General features: G+C 40.5%; 1 protein-coding gene across 1 annotated transcript in view; it reads left to right on the top strand.

Annotated features, from left to right (window-relative positions):
- Positions 1–20911, top strand: part of DNAH14 (dynein axonemal heavy chain 14) — a 326637-nt gene that overhangs the window by 28219 nt on the left and 277507 nt on the right. The window contains exons 7-9 of the mRNA XM_047705359.1: positions 3205–3267; positions 7942–8086; positions 11528–11659. Of these exons, the coding sequence (XP_047561315.1) occupies positions 3205–3267; positions 7942–8086; positions 11528–11659 (340 nt within the window). The remainder of the gene's footprint in view (positions 1–3204; positions 3268–7941; positions 8087–11527; positions 11660–20911) is intronic.

Below are 20911 nucleotides of genomic sequence, written 5' to 3'. Positions count from 1 at the left end.
GAGCTTGCTAAGAATCTTTGTTCCAGATGCTGGGGATAGTCTATTGAACAAAACAAATGATTGGGGGCACCTGGGTAGCTCAGTGGGTTAAGCCTCTGCCTTCGGCTCGGGTCATGGTCCCAGGATCCTGGGATCAAGCCCCACATTGGGCTCTCTGCTCAGCAGGGAGCCTGCTTCCCCTCCTCTCTCTCTGCCTGCCTCTCTGCCTACTTGTGATCTCTGTCTGTCAAATAAATAAATAAAATATTAAAAAAAAGAAAAACAAATGATTGTCCTGCTCTCAGATAACTTCTAGTAGGAGACATATAGACATATAGATATGTAAAATATCAGGTAGAGAAGGAATGTTATAATGGAAAATAAATCAGAGAATTAGGGAGCTGGACAGCTTGTTGATTCAAAGTCATCATTTAAAAATTTATCTAGTTTTAAGTGACGGGACATGACAGCAGGATTCCTGGGACTGCTGATCCCTCTCACAGAAGTCCCAGACTTGTTCTTTTAGTGTTTGTGTCTAGTGTTTTCCTTTGTGTGTAACTGACACGTGATGTTACATCAGTTTCAGGTGTACAGCAGAGTACTTCTGGGTCTCTGGGTGCTCTGCGCTCCCCACAAGGGCGGCTGCCATGTGTCTCTACAGCACCATTACGCTCTCTTCCTGCTTCTGTGTCTGTGTTTCCTTGTGGTCTGCTGCTATCTGCTGGAGGCTAGGAAAAGACAGTAGTAGTATTTTAAATGGTTGCATTTAATATGATAAATGGTTGAAGATCTTTTTTAAGAGAAGTGAATGGATTTGTGGCAGAGAAGGTCCTCACAGAACAGACACTTGCTGGTACTACTTTTGTCCCACTGTTATGGGCCCTGATGAGATGTAATCATGTTAGAAAATGTACAAAGTCTGTGTTCCTGTAGAACTTCCAATTCTAATGCAGGGAGATCCATAATAAGTAAGTAATATGATTATTTCAGCTAGGGATAAGGGCCAGAAAGATAATAAAGCAGAGAAATTAAGCAGAGATGTGTATGTGTTGCTGTTTTAGAAAGGATGGTCAGATATGTGCTGTGTAATCCGAGGCCTGAATGCTGAGAATAGTCTCAGTACAGCTAAGGTGAAAAGCTCCAGGGCAGATCCAAGGTCAGTGTGTATTCAAGGCTAGACATGGTGTGGCTGAAACTCTGGAGAAGGGTGGGAGGTGAGGGAGCCGGTCCTGTGATGGACTGAACCAAAGCATGTGGCAGTGGAGATGGGTTGTGGAGACACAGTTCCAAGCAGTTCCTCTTCGAGAACGTGTGTGACAGCCGCATCTCTGCCAGCCAGGCGGCAGCTTACGATAGTAGGAAAGTACTGTTCTCTGAATCTGTTGATTTAAACTATCAGTGTTGGGCTTTCCACTGTTGTCCTTGCCTGTGATAAATCCTTGGGGTCCTCTCCACTCTGAGTAATTTTAATTGGTCAAACTTTTGAAACACAGTTGGAACTGGGATGAGTCATCTTTTTATATGACATTTGGCATCAGTCATTCCATGGTCAAAATGATTTTCTTAGAAAAGTATAAATTAAAGTTTACTTGGGTTAAAACTGATAAATTCATTTTATTTTAGTTTTTTATATATTTTTAAAGATTTTATTTATTTGAAAGCATGAGCAGGGGTAAGAGGCGGAGGAAGAGGGAGATCCATGCTCCCCATTGAGCAGGGAGCCCAGCATGGGATCATGACCTGAACCCAAGACTTAATCAACTGAGCCACGCAGGTGTCCCCTTCATTTGATTTTTGAATTTTATTTTTAATATCTTTATTTATTTTTATTTGACACAGAGAGAGAAAGGTCACAAGCCGGCAGAGAGAGAGGGGGAAGCAGGCTCCCTGCTGAGCAGGGAGCCAGATGTGGGGCTCGATCCCAGGACCCTGGGATCATGACCTGAGCCGAAGGCAGAGGATTAACCCACTGAGCCACCCAGGCGCCCCATTTTTAATGTCTTTTGTAAAGTTTCTTATGACTAACATTGTAGCAAGTAACGGTCCAAGCAGAAAATAAGGTAAATCTGCAGCTCTGGTGGCTTCTGTTGGCTGTGCGGTGTGTGCAGTGCAGGGTGACTCGAGCAGCAGCACCAGCTTCTTAACCTTGGGGGCCTGCCTGGAGGTGTCTTCTGTGGCCTGTTGTGGACACACTTCACACTGTCATTTGGGGGATTCATCTGGGATTCTTTCCAGGGATGATCTGGAGTCCTGAGGTTCCGTGACTAGAGAAAAGTGAGATAGGAATTTAGCTGGAATGCCTGTTGGGAGCCTGACTTAAGGTCAAGGTGCTAAATCAGAGGAATTTCTGATTTCTGAGGCCTCAGGTGTGCCTGTTTGCGTGACAGCAGCGGGTTCTTTCAGAACTGCTTCTGGCTTCTGGGAGTCTCAGTCAGCAGTGAGATGGGCTGGTTGGCTTCTTGGGCAGTCCAGACCCCACCAGTTCCTCTTGCTGCATACGGAATCTCACTTTGGCAAACTAGCATCACCATTAAATTCCTTCTCAGATAGCTTTTTTGAGTTTTTAAAATTATAAATACATCTTTTCAAAAACAAATATCAAATGACAAACACTAGCTGATTTTTTTATACGTTAGTACGCAACAATTTCTTATCAATGTACTTTTTCATTATTATTGAATTAGTCAAAATTCAATTGACTCTTGAAATATGAGTCTCTTAAATATAGTAAGCTAATAAATGTATAGAGAGAAGAATATGTGTAGCCAATTTGTTTTAGCATGAGCAAGGAGAATGGATAGAAGGATAGAGGGAGAGGGAGGGAGAATCTCGAGCTGACTCTCCATGGAGCACAGAGTTGACTGTGGGGCTCCATTCCACGACCCCAAGATCATGACCTGAGCTGAAATCAAGAGTCAGACACTTAGCTGACAGAGTCATCCTGGCGCCTCCAAGAAGAATATATTTTTATAGTGTTTATACTTATTGGGATATTGTAACTAAATTGTGTGTCTGAGAATTATAGCGACTTTTGCTCTATATTCTGTTGACAGTTTGGGAGAGAAGTGATATAATCTAGTATGTACTTCAGGTAAGATTTAGGAGGAATGAAACGTGAATGAAACATGTTCTAGGGAATCTAGCATTCTTAAGATGTTATTAAATGTATTCTATATAAATACATGATTTATGAGTATGAAATATAAGAAATGTTTTTCTTTTCAGAGTCAATAAATCATTTGTTACCTGGAAATTGAATGTTAGAAGAATTAAGACAGAGAAGAGCAGGTAAGCTTTTTTTTTTTTTTTAAGATTTTATTTATTTATTTGACAGAGAGAAAGAGAGATCACAAGTAGGCAGAGAGGCAGGCAGAGAGAGGGGGAGAAGCTCAGGCTCCCCACTGAGCAGAGAGCCTGATGTAGGGCTCGATCCTGAGATCATGACTGAGCTGAAGGCAGAGGCTCAACCCGCTGAACCACCCAGGTGCCCCGAGCAGGTAAGTTTTGATAAGCAACGTAACTCTAAAAATTTTATTTAAATACATAATACGGAAGCAGGTATAAGTCATTTTTCACTCAGTGACTGGAAAGTCACTTTATGATGATTAAATTTAACCATTTATGGGGGCACGTAGGTGGCTCAGTCAGTTAAGCATCTGCCTTCGGCTCAGGTCATGATCCCAGGCTCCTGGTATCGAGCCCTGCATCAGGCTCCTTGCTCAGCAGAGAGCCTGCTGGCCCCTGTGCTTGTGCCCTCTCTTTCTCTGACAAAATCTTTAAAAAAATTTTAAACCTTTATGATTAAATTTAACCTATCTTATTTTTAAACGCTATTCATATATAAACATAATATTAACACTATATTTCCTGGTATGCCAGTCTGTGGTAGGAGGAAATCACAGCACTATAAAGCACTTAGGATAACTTCCTCTGGTCACTTGATGTAACTTTCTGCCTCCAGAAGGAGAGTGACCGCATCCAACCAGTGAGACGGCTGTTAGTCCTAGTTTGCAGGAGGAGCTCCAGCAGCCACATTCTATGCTGAACTTTGTACTTTGCAGTAACGCTGACTGAATGCAGTTGTGAGAAACAACACAGAGATGATACAGAGATCTTCTGTTGCCCCAGAGGTGACGTCTTGCAGACCTGCTGTAGGACAGTTGTATGACAACCAGGGCAGAATCCACATACAGCAGACCTCCGTCATGGCAGGAGCCCTCCTGTTGCCCTTCCCTTCCACCTCACCCCTCCTGAGCCCGGGGCCAGCACTGCTCTGGTCTTCGTTTCTGTGGTTGCGTCTTTTCAGGAATATTGTGTCCTTGGAATGGTACAGTCTGCAGACTATGGGAGGGGAGCTCTGTCCGGGCCGCTGCCTCTGGCGTGGCTCCTTTGCTGCCAGGGAGCAGTCCATGGGGACGTGCCGGGTGGTCATTCCCTTGTTGAAGAACACCTGCTGCTTCCCAGGTCTTGTCTCTGTGAGAGACAGCTGCCTCAGCTTTCATAAAAAGGTCTTTATGTGAACAGAAGTCTCCATTTTTCAGGGGGAGATGCCCACCAGTGCCATCCTGGCTCACACAGTAATTGCATGTTTAGGTTTTTTTCAGAAATGATTGTACCATTTTTCATCCCCACCGGTGACACCCGAGGGCCTCAGCTTCTCCACATCGGTGCCACCATTTGGAATTGTCACTGGTTTTCACGTAGACATTCTCGTGGATATGTGGTAGGATCTCGCTGTGGGTTGGTGCTTTTTTAAAAAATTGATATATTAGACCATGTACGTTCAGTTGAATTATTTTTATGTTAGGGCTTAAGTTTGCCCATTCATTTTTTGGTCTCAAATTTTTTGGTCTCAATTTCTTCCCTGTGCTTTCTGTTTCTTCTTCCTGTGGATTATTTGAATATTTCTTAGAATTCTTTTTGGATTTTTTCTATAGTATTTTTTAATGTATCATTTTGTGTGGCTTTTTAGTGGTTGCATTATATATGCATAACACAATTTACTAGTGTTACCATTTTATTAGTTCACGTGAACTATAGAAACCTTAGCTTTATGTCCCTTTACCCTCCCCTGTTTATAGTATAATTGTCTTAAATATTTCCTCTTTATGCATTTGGCACTATATCAGAAGAGTTAGCGTTTTTGCTTCCATCATCAAATATAAGTTGTAAAACTCAAGGATAGTCTATATATTTTTGTATTTGTTTTATTTTCTTAAGATTTATTTATTTTAGAGAGAGAGAACACAAGTGGGGTAGGGGCATGGGGAGGGGGGAAGAAGACTGCTGAGTGCAAAGCCCGTTGGGGGACTCGATCTCACAACCCTGAACTGAAATCAAGAGTTGGGCGCTTAACCGACTGAGCCACCCAGGCGCCCCTACCTTTTTAAAATTTATCCAGTTTGGTTTGTTTATCATGTTCTTCATTCCTTCTCAGTGTTTTGGGGTTCCTTCTATTATTTTGTCATTTAATTTCTGTTTAGAAAGCTTCCTGTAGCCGTTCTTATCGGGCAGGTCTGCTAGCAGCAAATTGTCTTGCTTCTCCTTCACCTGAGAATGTCATGATCTGTCCCTCAGCGAAGAGTGTTATTGCTGAATCCCGGACTCCGAGTCTGGACTCTAAGCCGGCTGTTCTTTCCTTTCAGCACCGGAAAGAAAGAAGCACACCCCTTTCTTGCGGCTTCCACGGTCATTCAGATGGCTTTTCTTCTATAGATGTTTCTTCTCTTGCTGCTTTCACGTTCTTTCTTTTTCCTTTGGTTTTCAGAATTCTGAATTTGATGCATCTTTGTAGGGTTTCTTTGTCTTTACCCTGTTTTAAGTCACCCTGGCTTCTCACACCTCTGTGTTTGTGCATCCTTTGATAAATTTGGTAAATTTTCATCCATATTTCTTCAAGTATTTTTTCAGCCCTGCCCTCTTTCTCCTCCCCTTCTAGGACTTCAGACCCAAATGCCAGATCTTGTTTATAGTCCTGCCGCTCCCTGAGGGTCTGTTTTTTTTGCCCCCAGTCTATTTGCTTCTCTACTGTGCAGATTGAACAATTTCTGCTGTCCTCTCAGTTCATTGATTTGTTTCTCTGTCCAGTCCATTTTGCTGCTGAGCCAGTGTATTGATTTTGTAAATTTCGGTCATCATATTTTTCACTTCTGAAATTTCTATTTAGTGCTTTTTTATGTCTTCTGTTTCTTTGTTTGACTTTCTCTTTCTTTGCTTGCTCCCAGGGAAGTTGAAATTCTTGATTCCCTAATTAGCTTTCCCTGGAAACCCCCAGAGGAATGCTAGGGAAGCCTGGTTACCATTTGCTGAGGGTAGAACTTCACGCTCTCCACATGGCCTTTTTTTTCTGTGCTATCTCGCTAGCGTAGAATGGTTATTGTTGAAAATTTGCTGTCATGCTCGGCTGCCCCTTTCCTGATCCTTTAGCTGGACAGCAGGCATCTGTTGGTGTTTCCAGCTTGCTGGTTTCTTCGACTCCAAGCCTGGGATGAAGGAAGGGAAAGAAAACACCCAAGGACCTTCGCGCTATGTCTTTCCTAGCCTGTCCAACCTCTCTGCCTTTTAGTGTCTTCTTATGTTCACTTCATATATGACGTTCACAGTTTTTAGTTTTTAGTTGTACTCAGAGGGAAGAACACTGAAAAGTACATATACTCCATTTTTCTAGAAGCTAGGACCTGAGTTTTAATAGAGTTCTGTGGTATATTTTCTATTACCAAGCAGTTCTGTCCTGTGAGAAGCTTTGGAGAATGTATTTAGTTTGCTGTTATAATAGAATGGAATTTGTTGGTTAGTTCCTCATAGAACCTATGCTTGAATAGTCATCAGATGATGCATTATTTTTCTCTTGTCAGATCTCACCATTACAATTCTAATTTTTTTTGTGTTTTCCTCACTGTTAATTTTATAATACACTCTCCCTAATTTCTTCATATCTGTGTTAAAATATGTAAATAAAATCCATTGTATTTTTTAAATGAAGAAAAGAAAGTCTTAAAACAGTGTTGAGTACTGCGGGTCCATGACTCTGGTTTGTGATCATCATTCTCTTGTTAGTAAATATCAAGACTGGGTATGATTTTTGTGGTGTTTCACTTTCTGGTGTACCATTTGTCTTAGTGTGGATCATTTTTCCTGCCCATACTAGTGCTCGGGAACATTCTGAACCAGTTCCACCTCTGTGAGGATCTCCAGGTTCCGTGAGGCATGTGTAGTGAGGAGGCCTTCTTGGAGACAGACAGAACAAGGCTTTGGGAGAGGCAGGGAGAATAAAGGGCCCATGGAGCTTCAGCTTCACTAGCCTCATGGTATATAAAGCTTTTGCCAGTAAAATGGAAAGACAGGAAGAGGCTAATTTCTGATAATTCTGTCTTTTGTCTAAAATACAAAAATCAGTCATAAAATTCAGCTACCCCCCAAGTGATCAGTGAAGGGCAGAAGAACCCCTGTTCTTTAGACACTGTTGCACAGGGACGTTTGCTTTTCTTGATCCAGTTTTTTTGGAGCCTTATCTCTTCCATTCTGTTCTTCTCTCCCCACGTCTGTCTTGGGATGTTGGAAGTGGTCTTTTTCATCTTTGTAACCATAACCGGACAGTAGGAAGGGGCTGAGGAAAGAGAAGGGCCCATCTTTCCTATTTTAAGATTCGGGTGGTTGGAGAAATTTAAGAAAACTGTCACTGCCTACTATTTCAAAATTATTAGAACTCAGTGGCCTAAAATTACAACGTCATCACTTGTTTCCCTCCTATTTTGTTCATACTCAACACACCCAGTACCATAGCCTTGCTCTCAACATTATCAGCCAAACAGATCTCGTCATGCTTACTGATGTTTATTAATGTCACTTAAACTGTAGGAGATAGAATACGTGCGGGGTACAAAACAGCTTATACTGGCTACCTCTAAATTCATTGTACTCATTTTGAACGGGAGATAAGCCTGGAAATTCTTTAACTTTCAGGTCATTTTTGACTCGCCATCTTTTTTGGGCTGATGAGTTATTTCAAGGCTGTTTGCTTTATATAAAGGGACTTTGTGAAGATGCAGTTGATATTGAAAAAGGTAATGACAACGAAGACCATCCATCTGCCATATGCCTCATCAAGGTGGGTAGAAGTGCACTGCTGTATGCTGGTGTTTGTCTGTGGAAACCAGGGGACAGTAGAGTTTTGAGTTGAAGGAATCCATATTGCTCAATCCATCAGGAAATGATCACAATACATGACTAATGTTTTAAAATACTCACAAAGAACATTATTCCCTCAGGTAGTCATTTTTAATAATTAACATTCCTTGTACATAATTTCTTCCCTAAACTCAACCTAAGTCGGTTATGAGGCCCTTTCTCTATTTTCAAAACTCTAAATGTGAAATATCACTTATAAATGATTATTTCTACCACAATTGATAGTTACCAGCTATTCTCTCAATATAGCATGTCAAGAAATTGTTGTGAGTTACAGCACAGAGGTTTTGATTAAATTTATGAATTCTTCTATTCCACAATTCTAAGAAAGGGTGACCTTCCTAGTGGATGATTTCATTCAGTTTATATAGAATAATTCTTTTAAAGAAGTCAAAGTATATAGAAGTATATGTTTTCAAGGGTTTAATATACAATTGAACAGCTTTTATTTCATTTACCCAAGTGAGGAAGGTGCTGGAAAGTAAAGTTTATAGTCACCTAGACTTAAATATAGTAAAAGGATTTAGACAAGTTATAAATTATAAAGTTATAAATTAGACAAGTTATAAAACTCAAAAATTGTGTTGACTGCACATGTGTAATAAGTTTTTAATACTTCCAAGTCAGTAGCTTACTTTTAGAATTGATTATATACCGTGGCTGATACATGATAGACGCTTGATAGTCTTTAAGTGAGTGAATAAAAGAGTTAAGGAAGAAAGATGAATTAATCACTACAGATGAAGTATATTTTTTATAGCTATGTTGAGATGACTCTTTCAAAAGGATTACCATTCAAGTTAAGGACACATTTCATAGAGGAGTATTTTTGATATGATTTTATTCTAGAAGGAGATTGGTTGGGCAGCTATATTAGATTGTTTTATGAGTGACTCAGTGGCAGAATGTATTGGCTAATGATGGGCAGTAAGGTAGAAGAGACTTCAGAATATCTGTGAATGCCCATACCTACTGGATGGTAATACTAACGGACCTCAGGCTCTATCAGCTTCCCACAGAACGTCAGGAGGAAAGGAACAAAGCTTCCAGACAATTTGTAAATATTTGTTAATTATTATATGCAAAGGAGGTGGAAACAAACTAAAAATGAGGCATTGCCATTTGCAATTTGCTTACGGTTTATTGTAAGAGGTAATTCTTTACATACAAAAATGATTGCTGATTCCAGAGGTAGTCCCTCAGTTTTGCTAGTCATTCTATCTAGCCGGTTAGCAAAATATAAGGCAAGGAATGTTAGAAGGTTTCCTGGCAAACAATACTTGTAAAATACTCATGTCCCAGCTATTCAGATAAGCCAGGTCAGGGCACGTTTCATGGGGAAAGCACGTGATGAGCAGGCCACGCTGGATTGGAAGGGTCTGGCAGCAGGGAAGCCATGGCGCAGAACGGGAGTGAAGGATTCAGTGTATGTTTGATATGAAAGTTAGGCTGGGTCTTGAAAGTTGGCCCAAGAATAACAGAATAAAGGAAAGGTAGGCATCGAACCTGGGCAGTAGGGCTGGGGCACTCCTAGTGAGGGTTGTGAAGAAAGTTAGCAAAAATAGGAATTTCTGAGCCTGGAGAAACCAGGGCCAAATGGAGGGAGAACAGATTCATAGCCAGGAGAACCGAGATATGGAGGTCTGGAATCAGAAGGTGGCCACCTATACCTTAGAACTGCTGGGGATGCAGGTACCAGTGAGGACTGACAAGGAGGAGGCAGGGAGAACGAAGCAAGGGCAGGAGTGCAGACGAGAGACCATTCAGAAGTCAGAGTGGAGCACTTGTGGGTGCCTGTGCTCTGCTGGCATAACCTGTGCTGTGCTGCAGGGGCTGGAATGTCTCAAACTGGATGGGAGAGGACATGCGTGGGTCATTGTATCCAGACCTTCCCTTTCAACTGAGAAACCAAGTCCTAGAGAAACAGCGGTTTACCCAAAGCCACAGAACAAGCTGAAGAGTTGGGACTTGGGGTTTCAGGAAGAATTGCGTTGGGGGTAGCATTATTTTAAGTGGTTAATAAAAATGTAAATTTGCGTCCTACCCCTTTTGGTGGAGAGTGCAGTGAGTGGTGCTAGTAATCTGCACCTTTTGCAAGCCCTTTTGGTGATTTCCTATGAGAGTAAACATTGAGAACTTTTTTTTTTTTTTTTTAAGTAGCCTCCTCACCCATTGTGGAGCCCAGTGTGAGGCTTGAATTTATAACCTTGAGATCAAGACCTGAGCTGAGATCAGGAATCAGGTGATCAATCCACAGAGCCACCCAGGAAGCTGAGAACTACTCTTTAAAAAAAAAAATTGTTTATTTGACAGAGAGAGAGAGTGAGAGAGAGCACTAGCAGGGTGAGCAGGAGAGGGAGAAGCAGACTCCCCACTGAGCAGGGGAGCCCAGTGCAGAACTTGATCCCAGGACTGTGGGATCATGACCTGAGCCAAATGTAGATGCTTAACCAACTGAGCCACCCAGCACCCCATATTCTTAAAGAACAATTATTGAAAGTTTCTGAACATATTATTGTAGGAAAATCAACATGATGGTGGTTAATGGGAAAAACTGAAAGCAAGGAGATACAGAGTTAAAGAGATTGCTAGTAGAACGCTGGAATAATGCAGGTGTGAGCAAGAACAGCTTCAGGTAGGAGGTTAGCAGTAGATCAGCAAGGAAGGGAGATTTGAGACATGTGCTGGAAAAATCATGACCTGGTAGCCAGATACGAGACCACAAGAAGGAGAACACAAAGAGTTAATCCAGAATTTTAAGGCAAGAACAACACTTTGCAATCTTTTTTTGAGGGGAGTGTACATTTATAAAATATTACAGTATAACTAGGGATAAATATGTCTTATTTATTGATGAAAATGCATTTTGGCAAGAGAATTAACAGAATGTGGGAACAATGAGAAAATTCTGAAAGGAGGAAGGATGCTGGGATATGTGTTGTTCGTGTGTAGCAAGGCTCAGTAGCAAAGGTAATGGATTTTCTCCAGGGCACATTCGAATGAGCTCAGAAGAACGTGCATGTCACTTGAATTATGTAATTTTTGCCTCTTTATCCCCCATTCAGTGCTTATTGGAATTTCAAAAGCAATTCCTGGATTTGGTGGTTCCCCTGGGTTCATAGATAATTCAAAAATATATCGAGTCTTGAATTTTTCTGCTGAGGCTTTATCTTAGTTATGATTAAAACAATAATGTATTTTTCTGTCTTTTATCAAGATTTAGTTGGTTTCAGCTACTGGTGTTTATATTTGAAGAATGTAAGAAGCATGTATATAAAGCATAATGTATACAAAAGGAAAAATAGAATATGACTTTTGTCTTTGAGTTTCCAACACTGAGCATTTTCTGTCATGTCATTAGCTGGATAGGTCTCGAACATACTCTCTAGATGCGTTTTGTAAAGAGCAGTTACAGCAAGCCAGCCTGGCGTTGAAGCAGCTCGAGGATATCAGACATAAGGCTCGTTGTGAAATCAGAAGTACAGTTTTAAAGGTAATTCTTTATATCTTCTCTTTCTATCCATTTTGAATGTACTGGTTAAAGCCATTGCTCCAGATTGCCTCTCTGAGAACAGTGCTGGCAGTGGGCAGGCAGATTGGTTAGCTACGGGCTGGCACCACACGGTTCCTGGGTGCAGGCATTCTGCAGGGGCTGTGCAGAATACGAGTACTGACGTGTACAGGTACGGCCCCTGCTCTCTCGAGGTTCCTGCTCCACCAAGGTGCTTTTACAAAAGATCTGTGTCTGTACCTGCTTTGGCTAGCTAACTAAAAGTAATTTAGAGAGAATTTTCACTTTTATGAAAAAGAAGCCAGAAGCAGAAATAGCCTTCAGTGTCCATTTTGCAGCGAGCCATTATGGGGGCAGCACCTGGAGCAGTGAGGGGGCCCCCCAGACCCTATGCTGGGACCCACGCTCAGCATCTCTGTATCAGGCCGCTGGAGCTGTGGACTGTGTCTGTGAGCGTCTGTGCTGCTTCTGGACTTAGTCTGTGCATCCTTTAGCAACACAGTATCAGAAAAGCCTAGCAGAGGCGATTTTGGGGGTCTGGGAATGCTTAAAAATTTTCTCATATAAATGAATGGTCATTGCCTCTTTGTGCTATTTTGGCTTATGGAAGTTTTCATAGCAACTCTACTTTTGGACAGTGGGGGAGACCTGCATGAGAGTGTGTGCATGTGCGTGTGTGTGTGTAAATGCATGTATATGTAAGTTTACATATACACCTTAGAGATACCTAAATTCTAACCTGAGCTAACATATATAGGGAAATAAAATTTGTTGCAAATTTCCGTATTTCTAAGATGAAAACTTCCTGCTCAAGAGAAACATGCCTAGATGAGACAAAACTTCCCTAAGGATTTTATAAAAAGGACTTGATAATACAATGAACAGTGTCCTCAGAACATTCTTACTGAGATGCTGTGATTCAGTTCACAGGGTTATCTTCTATAGCCTCCCTATATAGGGAACACCAGCACATGGAAGCAGGGTTCACAGGTGCGGCTCGGTGAGGGGCTGAGGCAGTGTCCCTGCTCGTGGGCTGGCTGCCTCTCTCGGCTGCTTTGGTGGGATCCAGGAGATACTTGAGGCTCTCTGGAGGAATAGGTGGACTGCATCTCCCTCAGACATTTTCAGATGTTACTTCTCGGAATTGAACTTTCGATAGATCCTGGGTAAAGAAGCCTGAGTTCAAGGCTTTGCTTCTTGACAAGAAAATGAAGTGCGGCTCTTTCACATCAATGAAAGAAGGATCTCTTTCCTCATTGTATTCTGCAGTCACCCTAACCCCACTGAGTCCCGTCATATGGGAAGACTCTGGGACAGTTTGGCCAAGGATCAGATAAATCAAACAGGGATTAACAGCATATGTCTTAGGGCACATATTCCTCATAATCACTCTAGTGTCTCCCATTCAGAAAAACCAGGATCTGGTCAGAAATATTTGTTCAGAGATTTCTATTTAAATAAATGTCAGATAAGAACCCATTAGACCCACTGCCAACCAACCCTGTTGGTCGGTTATTCACCACATAGAAGTATGCAGATTTAATAAAAATGACAAGATCATAAAACTGAGAATGGGTCCAAACAAAAAAGAGGATATGGGGAATGGAAGTATCAATAAAGCATTGCATTGTTTTTTCCTTCTTTAGGTGCTTTGTCTCTAACAGGGACTCATGCCCTATTTTGACTTGGCATTTTATTTTATTTAATTTAAATTCAGTTACCCAAAATATAGTACATAGTTAGCTTTTGGTGTAGTGGTCAGTGATTCATTAGTTGTGTATAACAGCCAGTGCTCATCATATCACATGCCCTCCTTGATGCCCATCACCCAGTTACCCCATCCCCCCACCCTGGTCCTTTCCACAACCCTCAGTTTGTTTCCCAGAGACTTCCCAGAGTCTCTCATGGTTTGGCTCCGTCTGTTGACATGGCTCTTTAATCAAGCCAAAGCATGGCTGAGTTGCTCGGTCCCATCCCACGCAGCTACCTAAGGCAAGCAGCGTTCCCCATTTCTGGACTAAGTGTAATTAGAAAGCACTGACAATACCTCTCCTATTTTCATATTGAAATGCTGAGGACTATGATTATCAAGCTTTTGTGGGCAAGAGAATCTCCTAGGAGGTTTGGTAAAGCAAGGGGTCTCGGTTTCAGCCACTGTACCCGGGGGGTGGGTGGGTGGGGGAGTTTACATTTCTGACAAGTTCCTAGGGGAAGCTTGATGCTGCTGGTCTTGGAACCACTTACTCCAGGAATTCCTCCAGGAGAAAGCTGACCATTTATTTAAGTGTTCAGATGCAAACTTGATATGTGAATTGAACACACTCTAAGACTGTATTTATTTCTTACTATGAATTTCCCTGAGCTCGGCAGAAGCATCAATTTCAGAGAACTTCAAAGCTATCTGTTAGAAATAAAGTCACAATTTCAGATGCAGATTTTTTTTTTAAAGATTTTATTTATTTGACACAGAGAGAGAGAGATCACAAGCAGGCAGAGAGGCAAGCAGAGAGAGAGAGGGGAAGTAGGCTCCCTGCTGAGCAGAGCCCGATGTGGGGCTTGATCCCAGGACCCTGAGACCATGACCTGAGCTGAAGGCAGAGGCTTTAACCCACGGAGCCACCCCAGGCGCCCCTCAGATGCAGATTTTAACAAATAATGAATCATGTTTTAAGTTTCAATGGCTGTATACTTTAAGAAGAATTTGAATTATTAAGCATTTCTCCTATCAAGTTTCACCATTCACAGAATTTTGGAAATGATGGACACTTCCATATGTTACATAATTACTATTACTTTTTTGCAGTGAGAACACTTAAAGCAAAGAAAACCATCAACAAAATGTAAAAGCAACCTATTGAACAGGAGAATATGTTTGCAAACAATGTATCTGAAAAGGGGTTAATATCCAAAATATATAAAGAACTTGTACAACTCAACACCAAAACCCCCAAATAATCCAATTAAAAAATAGGCAGAGGACCTAATAGCCATTTCCCCAAAGAAGACACAGAGATGGCCAATAGACATATGAATGCTCAAATCACTCATCCTCAGAGAAAGGCAAATCAAGGCCACAATGAGGTATCATCTCATACCTGTCAGATTGGCTAATATCAAAAAGACAAAAAACAGTGTTTGCAAGGATATGGAGAAAAAGGGAACCTCTGTGCACTGTTGGTGGGAATATATATGGTGGTGCAATCACTATGGAAAGCAGTAGGGAGGTTAATTAAGAATAAAAATACCATATGATTCAGTAATTCCACTACTGGGTTATCTACCCAAAGAAAATGAAAACACTAATTTGAAAAGGCGCATGCACACCTATGTTTACCGCAGCATTATTTACAATAGTGAAGATATGGACGCAACCTAAATGTCGGCTGGTAGATGAATGAATAAAGGTGTAGTACATACACACAATGAAATATTACTTGGCCATAGAAGAGAATGGCATTTTACCATTTACAACAACATAGATTAGACCCAGAGGGGATTATGCTAAGTGAAATAAGTCAGACAGACAGATACTATATGGTTTCATTTATATGTGCAGCCTAAAAAAAGGAACAAACAAACAGATTTGTAAATCTGTAGAACAAACTAGTGGTTGCCAGAGGGAAGAGGCTTTGGGAATGGGCAAAATAGGTGAAGGGGATTAAAAAGTACAAATGTCCAGTTATAAATAAAACATGGAGATGAAGAGTATAGCATAGGGAATATCTGTTGTAATAATATTCTATGGTTGAGAGATGTTAGAACATTTATTGTGGTGACTGTAATACTGTATAGAATTGTCAAATCCTTACGTGGTGTACCAGAGACGACTACAACATTGTATGTCAACTGTACTTTGATTTTAAAAATTGCAGTTTTCAGGGCGCCTGGGTGGCTCAGTTGGTTGAGCAACTGCCTCGGCTCAGGTCATGATCCCGGACTTCCAGGATCGAGTCCCGCATTGGGCTTCCAGCTCCTTGGGGAGTCTGCTTCTCCCTCTGACCTTCTCCTCTCTCATGCTCTCTCTCACTCATCCTCCCTCAAATAAATAAATAAAATCTTAAAAAAAATTGCAGTTTTCAGTGTGTGGATCTTTTAACCTTCTTGGTTACTATTCCTACGTATTTTATTGTTTTTTGTTTTTATTTGTTTTATTAAGAATGAGATTGTTTTCTTTATTTCTTTTTCAGGTTATTTTGTTGCTATAGAAATGCAACAATTTCTGTATCTTGATTATTAGTGTTAGTATATTTTTGGTGAATCTTTTAAGATTTTCTACATATAAGATTGTATAATCTGAAAACAGAGACAATTTTACTTCTATTTTTCTGATTCAGGTACTTTTTTTTTTTTTGCCTGATTACTCTTGCTGGTCTTCCAGTACTATGTTTAATAGAAGTGGAGAGACTGGGCACCCTTGTCTTGTTTTTGATCTTAGAGGAAAAACTTCCAACTTTTCAACCATTGGGTATGATGATGTTAGCTGTGAACTTGTCATGTATGGTCCTTAATATGTTGAGGTATGTTCCTTCCCTACCCAATTTGTTGAACATTTTTATCATCAAAGAATGTTGTATTGTGTCATATGCTTTTTCTGCATCTATTAAAATGATCATGTGATTTTTATCCTTCCGTTAATGGGATATGTCTTATTTACTGATTTGTGTATATTGAACCATCCTTGCATCCAAGAGATATATCCTGCCTGATTATAGTATGTAATCCTTTTAACGTGTTGTTGAATTGGGTTTGCTAGTATTTTGTGGAGAATTTTTGCCTCTATATTCATCAGGGATATTGGTCTGTAGTTTTCTTGTGGTGTTCTTATCTAGCTTTGGTATCAGATTAATGCTGTAAAATGAGTTTGGGAGTGTGTGCCCTCTTCAGGGTTTTTGGAAGAGTTTAAACAAGATTGGCATTAATTCTTCATTAAATGTTTGGTAGAATTTGCAAAGGAAACCAAATAGTCTTGGATTCTTCTTTGTTGGGAAGTTTTTGATTACCGATTTAGTGTCCTTAATTGTTATTTGTGCTTCCTGATTCAGACTTGGTAGATTCTATGTTTCTAGTAAATTTATCTGTTTCTTCTAGGTTAACCAATTTGTTGGCAAAAAACTGTTCATAGTCGTATCTTTTGATTGGAGAATTCAATCCATTTTTTTTAGAATGATAACTGATAGGTAAGGACTTACTAATACCTTCTTATGTTTTCTGGCTGTTTTGTAGTTCCCTGTTCCTTTCTTCTTCTCTTGATGCTTTCCATTGTGAATTGATGATTTTCCATAGTGCTGTATTTTGATTCTCTTTATATTTTGTGAATCTCCTATAGCTTTTTGCTGTGTAGTTATTATGAGGGTTACTTAAAACATCTTCTAGATATCAATCTATTTACATTGATAACTTTGATCACAACAAAACTCTACCATTTTATTCTCCCCTCCTTCTATGTTTTTGTTGACATAATTTACCCCTAATTTACCCATAATTTGTATGTCCATTAACATTAATGTTAGTGGAGCTATAGTTCTTTTTAATACTCTTGTTCTTTAACTTTTACATGGCAGTCAGTGGTTAATACCCCACTGTATTACATTTTTAGAGTATTCAAAGTCTGAATGTGTTCCTTCCTTTATCACTCTCTTGTATATTTTCATTTTACAACCTAGCACCCTAGCCCCTTTTCACTTCAGCTTGAACAATACTTTCCATCATTTCTTGTAGGGTATGTCTAGTGGTAAGGAATTCCTTCAGCTCTTGTTTGTCTGAGAAGGTCTTTAGTGCTCTTTCATTTCTGAAGGACAGTTTTACTGCATAAGTTATGCTTCATTGGCAGTATTTTCCCCAGCTCTTTGAGTATATCTTCCCACTCTCTCCTGGGCTGTAAAATTTCTACTCAGAAATCTGCTGATAGCCTTATGGGAATTCTCTTGTAAGTTACAAATTTTTTTTTCCCCTCCTCTCCTGGCTGAAAGATTTTGTCCTTGTCTTTGATTTTTGACAGTTTTATTCTGTGTTCTGGAGAGGATCTCTTTGATTTTGTTTAGTGGCTTGTGAGTTTCATGAACTTGGTTATACAAGTCTCTCTCCAGATTTGGAAAGTTACCATTTTCTTTATAAAAACTTTCTGTCCTTTTCCCCTCTCTTTTCTTTCTTGGACCTTCAATAATTCAAAAATTGATTCGTTTCTTAGTATCCAATAGATTATGTAGGCTTTCTTCACTCTTTTTACTCATTTTTCTTTTATCTCTGGTTGGATAATACAAATTGATCTGTCTTGTAGTTCACTTGTTTTTTCTTACACTTTGTGAAGTCTGTTGTTGAAGCTCTCTGTTGAATTCTTCATTCAATTATTATATTTTTAACTCTGAATATCTTTTTGTTTCTTTTTTACGTTTTCTCTTTTTGAGCATCTCATTTTGTTTGTGTTGTTTTCCTCATATCATTAAATTTTTATCTGTATTCTCTTCTTGTAGATCTCTGAGCATCTTTTTTTTTAAGGTTTTATTTAAATTCTAGTTAGTTAACATATAGTGTAATGTTGGTTTCAGGAGTAGAATTTAATGATTCATCACATATAAAACACCCAGTGCTCATCACAAGTGCCCTCCTTAACAGCCATCACCCGTTTAGCCCATCTCCCCACCCATTTCCCTCCATCAACCCTCAGTTTGTTCTCTATAGTTTTAAAGTCTCTTTATGGTTTGCCTCCCTCTCTTTTTTTCCCCTTTCCTTATGTTCATCTGTTGTTTCTTAAATTCCACATATGAGTGAAATCACAGTATTTGTCTTTCTCTGACAGACTTATTTTGTTTAGCATAATATACTGTAGCTCTATCCATATCATTGCAAATGGCAAGATTTTGTTCTTTTTAATGGCTGAGTATTATTCCTATATGTGTGTATATGTATATGTTTATATACATGCACACACATCACATCACATCTTCTTTATTCATTCATCTGTCAATGGACACATATATATCCCATCTTCTTTATCCAGTCATCTGTCTATGGATACCTGAGCTCTTTCCATAATTTGGCTTTTGTTGATAATGTTGCTATAAATATTGAAGGTACATGTGCCTCTTTGAATTGGTATTTTTGTATCCTTGAGCAAATACCTAGTAGTTAAATTGCTGGGTTGTAGGATAGCTCTATTTTAACTTTTTGAGGACCCTCCATACTCTTTTCCAGAGTGGCTGCACCAGTTTGCATTCTCACCCATAGTGTCAGAGGGTTCCTCTTTTTCTGCATCTTCACCAACATCTCTAGTTTCTTGTGTTTTTTATTTTAGCCATTCTGACTGGTATGAGGTGATAATCTCATTGTGGTTTTGATTTGCATTTCCCTGATGATGAGTGATGTTGAACATCTTTTCATGTGTCTCTTGGCCATCTGGGTGTCTTCTTTGGAAAAATGCCTATGCATGTCTTCTGCCCATTTCTTAACTGGATTTTTTTTTTTTTTATTTTGGGGTGTTGAGTTTAATAAGTTCTTTATAGATTTTGGATACTAACCCTTTATCAGATAGATTGTTTCCAAACATCTTCTCCCATTTTTTAGTTTTGTTGTTTTAGTTTTGTTTAGTTTAGTTTAGTTTAGTTTTTCTTTTAGTTTTGTTGTTTCCTTTGCTGTGCAGTTTTTTATCTTGACAAAGTCCTACTAGTTCATTTTTGCTTTTGTTTCCCTTGCCTCTGGAGACATGTCTAGCAAGAAGTTGTTGTGGCTGAAGTTGCAGAGGTTGCTGCCTATGTTCTCCTGTAGGATTTTGATGGATTCCTGTCTCACACTTAGGTCTTGCATCCATTTTGAACTTATTTTTGTGTATGGTGTCAGAAAGTGGTCCAGTTTCATTCTTCTGCATGTTGCTGACTTGTTTTCCCAACACCATTTGTTGAAGAGACTGTGTTCTTTCTACTGAATGTTCTTTCCTGCTTTGTTGAAGATTAATTGACCACAGAGTTGAGCATCCATTTCTGGGTTCTCTATCCTGTTGCATTGATCTGTGTGTCTGTTTTTGTCTCTGAGCATCTTTGGAATAATTACTTTGAATTCTTTGTTGGAAATCCTTGGATATCCACTTCTTTAGGGTCAGTGACTGAGTTTTACATTGGTGGACTCATGTTTCCCTGATTTTCTGTGATCCCTGTAGCCTTGTAAAGGTATCTGTGCATTTGAAGAAGGAGTCACTTCCTCCAGACACTAAGACCTGCCTTTGATAAGGGAAGAATTTCACTGTAAGTAGGGCATGCTGGAGCATCTGGGATCCTGGAGTTAGTGGCACAGTGTGCCAGATGTGGGGCTGTGTAACTGCTCCAGGTCCTGGGCCATGACGACGTGACTTTGCTTGGGCCTCTGGGGACCACAGCATTGATAGCTCTGTGGTCCTTGGCAAATACTATGGAGGCCTGCTGTGGCTGTGAGGGTTTTCCATAGTGGCTCCAGGTCCAATAGCTAGGGACCATGGCTGATGGTTGTGGTGGCTGGAACTGGTGGGGTGTACACATATGACTATTCAGGTCATCTGGAGGTTTCTCTAGTGTGGCAAGGGCTAGTTGGAGACACACATGCTGGTAAGGGTCAGGGTAAGCAGCAAAGACCAGGCCAGCTGTGGGTGTACTTGGTAGCTGCTGGCACCTGGCTGTCATGTACTACTGTGGCTGTTGGGTCATACCCCTGTACATGGCATTTAAGGCCAGTGACAGGTGTTAGGTCAGCAGTGTGCAAATGCACAACTTAGGAAATAGCCCCAAGAATATGCATGGTGGGGGTCAGTCATGGGGGTCTAAGCAGGTGTCTTGTCCTCATACACCTGTAGAAACCGGGGCTGGCTGACAGTGTGGTTCCCAGGCTCTGGTGGGGGTGAAGAAGGGAGGGGACGGAGATGGACTTAGGCAGATGGCATTGGTGAATACAAATACCTGTGTGTCAAGAGCTAGTGGGATCTGCTGGGGGTCTGCAGCAGCTGTGCTGGCTACCGAGGCCTTCTTTAGTGGCAAAAGCTATTGCATTTTTATGTTGAGCAGGTTACTGGGAACGGGGATCACTCCTGCATGGCTGCAATAGGCGGTATGTGTTTTTCTCCCTTGTTTTAGCCATCTCTGCCCATCTCAGCTTTGCTGGTCTGGGCAGGGCAAAATGGAAGTGGGGCCTTTGTTCAGTGCCCCGAAGTCTGGAGAAGCCGGTTGCTCACTCTGCTCTTCTTTCCTGATGAGGGCAACTCTTTCTAGCTGGGAA

This window comes from Lutra lutra, chromosome 15 (genome assembly GCF_902655055.1).
Source record: "Lutra lutra chromosome 15, mLutLut1.2, whole genome shotgun sequence".
In the NCBI taxonomy this organism is placed as follows: Eukaryota; Metazoa; Chordata; class Mammalia; order Carnivora; family Mustelidae; genus Lutra; species Lutra lutra.
This window is presented reverse-complemented; position numbering and strand designations above follow the sequence as displayed.